The sequence below is a fragment of the Lipotes vexillifer genome, unplaced genomic scaffold, assembly GCF_000442215.2.
Source record: "Lipotes vexillifer unplaced genomic scaffold, Lipotes_vexillifer_v1.1 scaffold977, whole genome shotgun sequence".
Classification (NCBI taxonomy): domain Eukaryota; kingdom Metazoa; phylum Chordata; class Mammalia; order Artiodactyla; family Lipotidae; genus Lipotes; species Lipotes vexillifer.
Window position 1 is genome coordinate 2,576,923 of NW_006783088.1, and position 11,627 is coordinate 2,588,549.

General features: G+C 48.0%; 1 protein-coding gene across 10 annotated transcripts in view; it reads right to left on the reverse strand.

Moving 5' to 3' along the window:
- The window catches only part of MADD (MAP kinase activating death domain), a 34,642-nt gene extending 27,311 nt beyond the window's left edge, over positions 1 to 7,331 (reverse strand). For 9 of the 10 annotated variants that reach the window (XM_007455745.1, XM_007455744.1, XM_007455743.1 and 6 more), the window contains exons 1-10: positions 7,267 to 7,328; positions 5,932 to 6,528; positions 5,212 to 5,515; positions 4,559 to 4,690; positions 4,023 to 4,136; positions 3,248 to 3,328; positions 1,377 to 1,555; positions 788 to 1,023; positions 431 to 587; positions 49 to 152 (exon numbers count right to left, since the gene is read on the reverse strand). In XM_007455745.1, coding sequence (XP_007455807.1) covers positions 49 to 152; positions 431 to 587; positions 788 to 1,023; positions 1,377 to 1,555; positions 3,248 to 3,328; positions 4,023 to 4,136; positions 4,559 to 4,690; positions 5,212 to 5,515; positions 5,932 to 6,528; positions 7,267 to 7,328 — 1,966 coding nt within the window. Of the gene's footprint in view, positions 1 to 48; positions 153 to 430; positions 588 to 787; positions 1,024 to 1,376; positions 1,556 to 3,247; positions 3,329 to 4,022; positions 4,137 to 4,558; positions 4,691 to 5,211; positions 5,516 to 5,931; positions 6,529 to 7,266 lie in introns of all 10 variants that reach the window. The other variant, XM_007455747.1, reaches the window with a different exon arrangement.
- Positions 7,332 to 11,627: the final 4,296 nt, after the last annotated feature.

An 11,627-nucleotide genomic window follows, 5' to 3' on the forward strand; every position in this document is an offset into this window, starting at 1 on the left:
AACCCCAAACCCTGTCCCAAGCTGGCCAATTTCTCCAAGTACACTTACTAGGAGTATCACCATTGATGTCACATTTCATCATCTCACTGACAAAGTCACCAAGGGAAGAGTAAGAAGAGCTTGAGTCATCATAATCCATACTATCACTGCCGCTGCAGAGTGAGGAGCAAAAAAATAAAACAGAAAGAAGGGGCAGGGAGGAGAATCAGCAACCAGCATTAGGAAAAATAAACAGAGGAGCACTCTTAACTCAAGGCCAGGGAGCAAGACAAAATTAGGAAACTAACACAAAACAATCAACCAAAATATAACCCAAGGCTTCGAGAACTCATGTCTAAATCCTACAAAATTCTGCAATTGTGCTAAATAACGGCTAGCAAGAGCCTCTTAGACTTCAAGAACTGTCTTGCTGCCATAAGGGGCTGCTCACCTGTCATCAGTAGGGTCAGAGTCAGAGTCGTGCTCCGGCGGCACGCTCAGCGCCTCGGCCAGGTGGGAACTGCTGTCATACACTCGATAGTGGACAGGCTGCAGCTGGTGGGTGTACCACTTCGGCTTGTCGCCTATCAGGGCTGGATCGAATGTGTCTACCCACGGAGGAAAAAAGGAGAGAGTCAGCAATGAGGGAAAAAAATCAAGCAAAACCTAAAAGAAAGGTGGGAAAAAGTCTAAAGCAAAATCAGAATGGCAGGGGCACGTGGAAGATTAGAAAGGGAAAAAGCAAAGGGAAGAGCCATCAGGAGGACAAACGCAGAAGGAGGGGCAAAGCAGAGGTAGGTGGACTCACTGTTGTGAATCCGCTGAAAGGCATAGTTGGTGGGGTTGAGGATCCATTCTCCAAAGTACTCCACAGCCTGAGTCCTGGCCAGTTTCTCAGCAAAAGGGGTCTGTCGGGGACGTGAGGCTAGAAAGGAGCCAGCTTGGAAAGCTACCACGGGCCGGGGGAAGAGACGCAAGGTACGTGTGTGCATCTGAAAGCCCTGCAGCACGTTGGGGGAGTTGAAGAAACGGACCATGGCCACTCTGGGGAAGAAGGGGATGGTGAGATGACCTGAGTCCCTCGCCCTGCACAGCAAGGATCCCTACGATCCGAGGCCTCAGACCACCTCCCACAGTCATCATTTAACGGGCTTCCAACAGCAAGGAGAGAGGTATCTTAAAGAATCATCAATCCCCTTCTTCACACAAGGTCTAAGAGGCCTGCGAGTATGATCATTTCTTCTGTTTGCTTTTACTAATGTGGCAAATGTAACCAAATATTATATACATTGTGTACATAAAGAACCTCTGGCTCAGGGAAGTAATCTGCCCCAAGGTCACTGAGTGAGCAGAGACCAGTTTAAGAGCTTGTGACTGTGGGGATGGCTTGGCTGTACCTGGTTGCGACATCCACAGAATCCACATCGTTGCCATAGATGAGTGGGTTGAATTCAGTGGAAGGTGTAGACTGCAGGTCATTCGAAGGCCTTCCCAAGAGAAGAGGGATGTCCTGGCCTTCGTGGAATTTCTCCAGATTGAGGATGGGCTGGGTGTTGAGACTCATGCTGGCGAGGGCCTGCGGAACAGTAAGTCCCTCAGAGAAGGCAGATTTCTGGGGCAGCCAGCCAATCTCAATTCCTAGAAAAGAACCTTCACCTTTGAAACAAAAATCCAAATATTTCAACCTTTAGAAAACAATCTGAATTATGAAATCTTCAGCTTAAGCCAATCTGACTCAAGGCAACGATCTAAACGTGAAGTCCGAGGCAACAGTTTGCAAATTTGCTTTCGCTACAAAATCTTGGTTTTCAATTGAAATCTATGTAGAAATATAAACAGTCGAAACATGTAAAAGTACAGCTTCTCTGAAGGACATAAGGAACCCAGAGCCTCATCTGCTCGGGGGTCCCAACCTAAATCAACCCTCAGAGGCTCCATGGGGCAGTTTGAAAACCACTGGTCTAGCCCAGCAGTGTTTCTTAAATGTTAATGAGCATAGGAATCACCTGGGGATGTTGTTACACTGCAGATTCTGATTCAATATACTTGAGGTGATTCTGCCCTTTTAACAAGCCCAGGTGATGCTAATGCTGCTGGTTCATGGACCACACTTTGAGTAACAGGGGTCAGGATAAAGGATTTGTGAGCCCAAAAATCTTAGCTCCTACAAACATTTAAACTCCAATATCACATATCAACCTCTCCATCTCATTAGTCACACTAAAGCAATCATCAAGAATGAAAAACACAGCAAAGGAAGACAGCTAGAGAACTTTCTGAACTTGCAATCCTCACCGGACTCTGCAGTAACAAGATATCATGTTACGTCAGTAGTGATGAAGCAAGTGAAAAAGAGAGAGGGATAATACAAAAATCACCCATTTATATCCAAACAGATTTCACCTACAGGTATTTTTTTCTTCTTTTTTTTAAAAAAATTATATATATATATATATTTATTTATTTATTTATTTATTTATTTTTATTTATGGCTGCGTTGGGTCTTCATTGCTGCGTGCGGGCTTTCTCTAGTTGTGGTGCGCGGGCTTCTCATTGCGGTGGCTTCTCTTGTTGCTGAGCACAGGCTCTAGGCGCACAGGCTTCAGTAGCTGTGGCACGTGGGCTCAGCACTTGTGGCTCGTGGGCTCTACAGCTCAGGCTCAGTAGTTGTAGCACACGGGCTTAGCTGCTCCGTGGCAATGTGGGATCTTCCTGGACCAGGGCTCGAACCCGCATCCCCTGCATAAGCAGGCGGATTCTTAACCGCTGCACCACCAGGGAAATCCCCACCTAGAGGTATTTTCTAAGAACTGAGACAACACAGAGAGAGATTCCTGAAGACCCTTCAAATGACAGATTCCTAAAAAGAAATACAGAGCTATCTACTGGTGGTCCTACATAACACATACAGCAGCGCAGAGGACCAGGGCCTCATCACACTTTACCTTCAGGTACTGTGTTCAGCATGCAGAAGAAGAAGAAAATCAATCAATGAAAAATGTATATAAGGGTTGTTTTATACAAGGATTACAAGGATTAGAGGGCGGGAGGGGGCATACAGTGAATTAAAAGGAAGGTAAAAAGCCCTTTTTGAGATTCACCCTGCAAGCCAGAAATGGGATGCATCTCTTTTTGAGCCCACCCGAGGCTAAGAAAATCTACTCCACTTGAAGTCTGAAAGGAAACTGGCTCTTACAATAATAGCTGTCTGCCTACAGAAGTCCTATAGCTGCTTGCTTTTCTTTTCTTTTCTTCATTCTTCACCTACCTGTTTTAAATGTTTTTTCAACTCTAATGACTCTGGTTCTGGAAGGATAGGTAGCACTTCTGCATTGGTGGGGGCAATCACCTGCACCAGAAGAAAGATAAAAGGCATGACCTTAGAATTAGTTGCTCCAAAGTTTCTCTTACATAAAGGTAAGTAACAAGAATAGGAGGTTATATATACGGTATTATTATATATATGCAAACACATATATTATATACACACATATAAAATACGCACATACACGTGTATATGACATATATACACACCTGAAAGGAAATATCATACCTAAATGTTATTGGTGACTATCTCTAGATAACAGGATCATAGTTTTTACGGACTTCTTTATACTTATTTGCATTTTCTAAAGTTTTACAATGAACACATATAAGGGCTACCTACCAAAGTCTGAGTGTACTCACACTGCAGAATGTTAATATACTTTTTTAAAGTCTGCAGTTTCTTACTAGAAACTACACTCCCAGAAAGCCATTAGATGACCTACACCATAGTAATAATCCTGCAACCACAACTGCCCTACTGCTCTTGGAAGATGTGGGGAAGCATTTAACTCCAGCAAAACTAAATCTTATAATTCTTTGAGTCCTAACCAAGGCTTATTAAGCCAATAAAGTAAAAGCAGTATTTTTTAAAGAGTTGTTTCAATGAGTCTCATAACAGCAATCACCCACAAACTTAGAAACTTCCTGGGAGTAATCTAGAAAAACAGAACACAATCCTATTCTAGACCCTACAATGCCTCAGCCAAGAGCCTCACCCTACTGCTGTCCAGATCCACTAGCCATACATCATCAGGCATTTTGAAGTCCAGTTTGTAGAGGAAGAAGCTGGCAGGGACCCCGATGATGTACGGTGTTGGAGCCAACAGCAGCTGTGGAAAAGACAAGAAACAAAACCAAAACCAACTGCGATCACATATCGAGTCAGGATTTTTCTAGATAAGGAAAACGCAGGTCCACAATCCCTCTTCCAAATCCTTGAAGGTAGATGTGTTTCAAAGCTCAGAATTTTTCAGATTTTAGAAAAGTAAGAGTGCATATTCTACATATTATGTAGCACCTGCAGTGGTGTAGCCAGCAGCCTATAATCATTATATTAACTGTGATAAATAAAAAACATACATAGCATAGGTTCTGCCACCAGGTCAGTTCAGATTTTGTAGACAAATAAGTTATAACAAGGAATTCAGGACGAGTACTGATTTACAACTTCTCTGGGCATTGAGCCTTCGCCCTCAGAGCTGGACAGAGTTAGAACAGAGGTGACAAAGCCAGAAGACACCTTGAGACTCACCTGTTCTGCGGATGCCATGCAGGTGGGCAGCAGTGGAATAACAGGAAACATATACTCCAAGGGATAAATCATTGCCACAAATGCCATCACAGACATGGAGAGTGCGTTGTAGTCTCGGGACTGCAGCACCACCTGCAACGAGCCACACCACAAGGGTTACCCGACAGGAGAAGGTCTGTGAGAAAACAGCTTGCCACACTACAATTTAGTTTCTGTTTCACCAAGTCTACGGCTCTGGGAGCTTAGTTTCCACACTTATCACTACCTCACACCCCATCCTGCCCGCCGCCTCCCAGCACACGCACTGCAATAATTCTCCCTTGAATCACTCCTTGTCATCCCAGTTCTTGTACCCCCAAATTCCAGGGTCACTCACTGGAACAGAACGACTGAAATTTTCAGAGAATTAGGCTGGTATAGTTAAGAAGAATTCAAATGAGTGTCAAGCCCTCTGAATATATCCCACACAATACTAGTACCTTAATTCAACCCACACAAACTGAGTACCTGTTGTATACCTGGTATTGTGTTATCTCCTGGAGACAAAATGATGCAAAAGATGTAGTCCCTATCCTCAGAGAACTCATGGGTCTAGCCTCTGCCACATTTCAAAGCCCTTTCCCTAGAACAGTCTAGAAAGCTGGCCCTCTCACCTTGTGCTCTAACAGGATGCAGGTTAGCACCTGAAGACAGGCATCCACACCCAGAAGTTCCAAGGGAAGGTGCAGTGGGAAATCCACTAGGGTGAATCGAGAGGGGTCTGGAAGCGCAAAGGTCAGAGCTTGCTGGAGCTCCTGGGGCAGGACCTCAATGTCCACTCGCTTCTGCCCTGAGACGGGTACTGGGGAGCGCAGCAGTCGATAGATCCAGGCCTCAATCTCTCGAAGGTCGTGCAGAAGAGCACTTGACTTCTCCTCCACTAACAACGATCCAGTAAAGATGCGCCACACGGTGTCCCTGAGCAGCAGACAGCAGGAAACAGACGCATAAGCACTAGGAGCTGACACCCCACTGCAGCCCAACGTGACCACAGAGGGTCAAATGACAGAAACTGGAGAAGCCCACCCTTTGGTCTCAGCTAGGATCACAAGGTATACATACGAATAATGACAAGTGCAAAAATGTATACATAGCAAGACTTATTGTCCTGCCCGTCGTGAAACACCAAATTCCTCAGCATCACTCCAAACACGATTATGGAAGGAAGTCTAACTCTGCAGTAGTCTTTTGCTTAGCACGGACTAACACAAAGTGCTTAAGGAGGTCTGAAGGACCTCAGGCTTTAGAGGAAAATTCCTATGCCCCTCACAAGCCAATTACACCTCAACTCTAGATGCCACCCGTCTCTTCTGAGCATCAGCAGAGAACCGTACCTTTGTATGCCTCGAGGGATGCCCAGTTTCTTGCCCAGCAGTCGCTCACTACAGCAGTCCACCAGACGTCTGAGGGTGTACAGACACTCCCGGAAGGCGGAGAAGAAGGGGTAATGGCTGAGCACACACAGGGACGTCAGAGTGCTGTTGCGGGAACGGCTCTCCGCCTTGGCCCGGCGTTTGCCCCGAGGAGACTGGTTCACATCCGGGATAGAGTCGGCACTGGGAGGCTGCAGGGACGGGCCACTCTCCGAGCTCTGGGTGCCAACCTCTTCTGAGATGCAGGTGGCATGGGGTCCTTCCTTCCCACGGGACCCTGCCCCGGCCTCCCCCTTTTCCTTAGGCATGCGCTTTTGGAAGGAGCGGTAGAAGTTGACACAGATGCCATAACGCGTGACTCCGGTGTCCTTGTCGGTGAGAGTGAAGACAAAAGAGGTGTCCTCGCGCAGGCTCATGCGCCGTTGTCGCACACTCAGGCAGCCCTCCGGCTGGCAGAAGAACACGACATCCGGGGGCAGGGGAAACTCGGCGTGATCCTCCAACGGGTATCGCCGTAGCAATTCTGGAGTTTGGGCCACGCTATCACTGCTCGGGTGCCTGGAGAACAGAAAGACAAATTCAGCAGCCTGAAGGGACAGAACGCTCTTTCAAATTTTAACCACAGTCAAGAAATAAATGCTCTTTTGGATAAAGAAACCTAGCTGCAGGACCTTGGAAAACATGCCACATTTAGCTGTAGGCTAAATGAGGTCTGTGTTGCCATGAAGATGCCCACCCTGAAATAAAAGGAAAATGGCGACAATAAAATTATCACTAACACCTTGAGATGACTAGCATCTTTCAAGGTGTATTAGCTAATGAATTCCCAAAACAGCATATGTAGAGAGAGAAGGAACACAATGTACTTTTCCTTTGTACAAAATAAGGAAACTGAAGTGTATAGAGTATATTTGCTCAAAATCACAAAGACGCTAGTTAAGAGCAGAGTTTTGCTCTGTCTCTGTTCCTCCAGGCCAACACTCTCAATCTACCTGTTTTGTTTCCCTTACTGGCAACAAGGTTCCCATCAGGGTGAAATAATAGAAGAAGGAGATATGCAGGGCTTCCCTGGTGGTCCAGTGGTTAAGACTCTGTGCTTCCAACGCAGGGGGGCAAGGGTTCAATCCCTGGTCAGGGAACTAAGATCCCATGTGCTGCATGGTGCGGCAGCGGGGCGGGGGCGGGGGCGGGGAAGAATGAGCTATGCAAAGCAACATGGAAATGGGGAAGGGAAATCATCACAGATTTCGTGGCTATCCCAGATGACAAGAGAGAAATCAGTCACTTCTTGGTTACCTGGCCCCTACGATCACTAGGTAGTCAAGTAACCGAGGACAGGACTTCTTCTTTTGCACCATGGCTCCGATTCATCAGTTCATCTCAGAGAAGCTTCAAGGCACCAAGCATGGAATCAACGTTCCCCGGAGGAATTCTGATATTATCTGAAAATCCAAGTCTAATAGGAAAAAAGTACTGATAAGATCCATTGCTGTGCCTAAGGGACTCATCCCTCTCAGCTTCATCCCAGCCAGGGACATAGATCAGAAGATCTTCCATTTTAGTACTAAAGATAGGAGAACATGACACTTTTCCTAGCCTAGAGCTCTGTCCAGGCTTATGAGCTCACAGAATCAAATGTCAAGAAGCAGAATAAATAATGGCTCACCTCTCCGTCCCTACAAACCAGCTCATTTCCAGCCTCACCCCTGGGGCTGTTTCTGTTTCTGAAAAACAGGCCTAGTCAGTCTAATCTGGACTCAGTTATTATGATAACAAAAATTAAGTCACTTTCAGGACTGCTCCAGGGTGGATCAGAATCAAACCAGACTCTCTAATCAGAACTAATCTGCACTCCTAGCTCTAGGTGGAAACCTAATTATTCTCTGTTCCAACATTCTGCATTCAGCTTGATGTGAAATTACCACATAGTCGATACAGTTAATTGCACTCAGACAGTAACAAGAGCTGGCTACTCTACCCCAGGCGTTCTCAAATGAAGAATATCTATGCCCCAATTGCTTCATCTGAACCATTTTTCTCCCCTCTTCAAGCAAGAAAGGGGCCCAGTGGCTACTGCCACTAGCTCTGCCCTTGGTGCTGAATCACAGTCTTCCACTTATATTCTGGTCCCAGGATTCGAATTAGTAATACAATATACACAGATGAGGCCTTGTCCTTCTTTATCTTACAGAGATGAAGAATTAGATGCAGAAATAACAGTATTCCTGCAAGGACAGGGAGAGGTGCTCAGAGGAATTTCTAAGCCATAGTCCAAAAATTAGAAAAAGCTTACATGTCTTAACTGTAATTTATTTCCTGTTGGGTCTCCATACACTCCTCTAAATAAAATGTTTCACTCCATGACAAGGTTACTTTCAGTGCTTCCAGCATTCCACCTCTGTGCTCCACACTAAGACCTTGTTCACTATACACACAGAGAGAATCCCATTACACTACACACACCCTCACTCTCTTCTTTGCTGCTGTGTGCACTCCCATACATACAACGTTCACACTCCCTGTATGCTTAAGGCTCTATTTGATTTAGATGAGAAGCTCTTTTTTCTCTCCTACTCATTAAAAAAAAAAAAAAAAAAAAAACTATTTACAACACCTCTCAAATCCTCAAAATACCTCTCCCTCCTTTCTCTTGCTCCCAATAGAGGACCTGCAGGTAATAGGATTCAGTTTTGTCTCCATAGCAACTCTGGCTCCAGCACTATTTATAGCAGAGTCACCGCCCCTCCCCTGCTTGGGGACCGCACAGTGCTATCAGCTGCTACTCCAGAGCTAGCCAATGCCCATAATAATTCATTCTCCTTGAATCTAGAGACACCTCTTCCACTGATAGCACCTACTAATTGTTAGGTTGTCTTCTCCCCCATGTGCCTTTAGTTTGCACTTTGTCTTAATTCTGGATTTTGATAGAGATATCTCCTTTCTACACAACGAAAACGAAGTTCCCAAGCTCGCAAAATACTCATTTCTAGGCAACACTACCACCCCAAAAGCCCTTTGGGACTCTCCGCTGCTGCGGACTCATAAGCATACTGCAGAACGTGAGGCACTGCAGTACGAACTGTTAGAGAGCAGAGTTCAGCTCCTCCCAAGCAGAATGAGAAGGGGAGGGAAACACAGAAATGAAATGGGAGATGGGTAAAAGCATAATTCATTCCCTAAAGAATTATATGGAAAATGCCTAGTGAGAGCCAAAGTATCTTAAAATAAAACAGAATTTACAGGACCAGAGCTCAAGGCTAAGCCTTGAAATCTATGTTTACGTTGAAAACCAGGAGCCCTTTCCAAATAAAAATCTCAAAGATCACACCTGAAGTATCTTCTAATATATTAGGCATCAGGCCTCTATCCTTGGTGGGATCCCAGCCCCCTCTCCACTGAGAATCACCTGATAAAACTGAAATAATTATCATGCACTACAGTGCTCACCTCCCTCCAAAGCCACAAGGACCCAGAGATCTTGTGACTATTCTAGCCACTAGTGATAGGATGGATTTTTAGTCTCAATTTATATCTCATCAACAGCCACTGCCTTTGGTTTCTCAGATTGCAGAGATAACCAAGGCCTTTCTTCCCATTCTCTCCCCTCTCCCCTCCTCACGAAGACTCTAAATTCTCTCGCATTACCTATAACTCACTCTGTCTTCACATCCACCCACTCTGCCTCTTGCCTCAGCTACATTTACTAATGTATAGCTCCTCGTTCCTAGGCCCTATATTCCAAAGGCATCAAGCTCAAAACGCATACCTATTTGCTGAAGTTCTACACAACTACCATCCACTCCATCCACAGACCTTTATATTATCTATGTCTTTTCAGCTTACAAATAGCCACATTAACCAACCCTTTGGATTTGCCCCTCATTTGGGGCAGGATGTCATAGTAAAACCACAGGAACCAGAGAGCGATATGACATCTTTGCTGACGTGAGCACAACAGGAGGCTCTCTCCCCTCCACCGCCTCCCCAGGCAGTGACCTTGCAAGCGCATCAGCACAGACTGGTCCAGCGTGGGGAAGAATGAGAGTAAAGAGGCAGGCAATAGGCAGGGTTGGGGAAGAGGAGAGGGCAGGAACAGGAGGACTAATTTAGAGGTGCACGAGGATGGGGAGGGAAGCAGTTGCAGGAAAAACTGAACGGTGTCTCCACTCTCCAACAAGCCAATTTTGAAACACCAAATTTAAAATAAAAATTTTTTTTTAAAGAACCAAACGTGCTTTTCAAACCCTAACCAAAAATAAGGCGCGCGGGTGCGCGCACACAAATACACACACGCACATACACATGCACACACACGCGCCATGTGGTCAGCACGGCTCGGGCCCCCGAGCTGGACAGCTCTGGCCGCCCCCTCACCTGCTGGACAGTTCTCCCCCGCCCCCGCCCCGGAACCAGGACCGCCCGCCAGCCCCGCAGGAATCTCGCCCTGCAGCCGCGAGCTGCGCCTAGGCTCGGAGCCCGAAACCCCTCGGCGGCCCGGACGCCCCCACCTCTATCCCCACCCTCTTCCCTACGGACCCCTGCTGTCCCTCTCGAGACCCTACGCCCCCTCACACTCCTTTAGGGCCTCCTTAGAGGCCCCTTCGCCCTAGAGCCCCTGTTCCCTCCCAGAGTCCGTTTCTCCCGTGGAGCCTCGTCCCAAACACCCTTCCGGGGCCCCCAGCGGCCCGGACCCTCCTACCTTCCGAGCCTTGGGGGACCGGCCGGGTTCGGCCAGACGTCCCCCGGCAGCCGAGCGTCAGTCGCTCCTCGGCGCGGGCGCCACTCGGAACGCACGCCAGTTCCGCGTCTGCACCGTGGGCTGTGTACCACTCCGACTCGGTGAAGGAGGGGGAGGCTGAGGGGCCAGGGGCCGGACCATCCACCCCCGGGGGGACAGGGCTGCACCAAGCCGAGCGCTGCAGGGTGGAACCGGACCTCGGGAGAGAGACGGCTACGCACACACCTATGCTTGTGGGAGTGGGAACGCGATGGGGAGCGCTGGGCCAGCCCAGCGCCTCTACGTGACAAGGGGAGGACCCAAAGGAATACTTTTTGTTTGGGTTGCGCAAACATTTTAATTCGACACGGAAACAGAGCCCATTTCGATGAACTGCGGATGAATCTGGAAGCGACGTCTCAAGATAAGCTGCCCTAGGACTTTCTCACCGTTCCCCTCACCTCATATCCCTCCCCCGCTCGCGCTTTGGAAGTGCCCAGCCGCGTGGGCAGGAAAGCCGGCGGCCGCGGCGGTGGAGCCTACCAATTCAGGGGCGGCGGGGGGAATTGAGGCCGGAAGGCGCGGCCGCGGCATCTCCTCCACCCGGTGCGCTCCAAGGCAGGGGGCGTGAGCGGCGCCGCGGTGCGCGCTGGGAGAGGGAGTCCAGCCCTTCCGCGAGGCTAAACCCGGGACACAGCAGCCTACCCCTGGCCTCAGGGGACTTTTCTCGCTGTCCCACAGGGCCTGCGGGCCAAGAGGAGGGATTGTTGTACCTTCTTAAGTATCAATGGAAAAACCAAGGCATTATACCCGCGCGCACGAACACAGGTGCACGACTGAGGCGTTAGTTCCGAAAATCCAACACCCCCTCCCTCACAGAAAGGCAACACGATCCCACGGGGATCGCTGAAGGGGGGCAAGGGCGCGTCCCTGCCTCAGC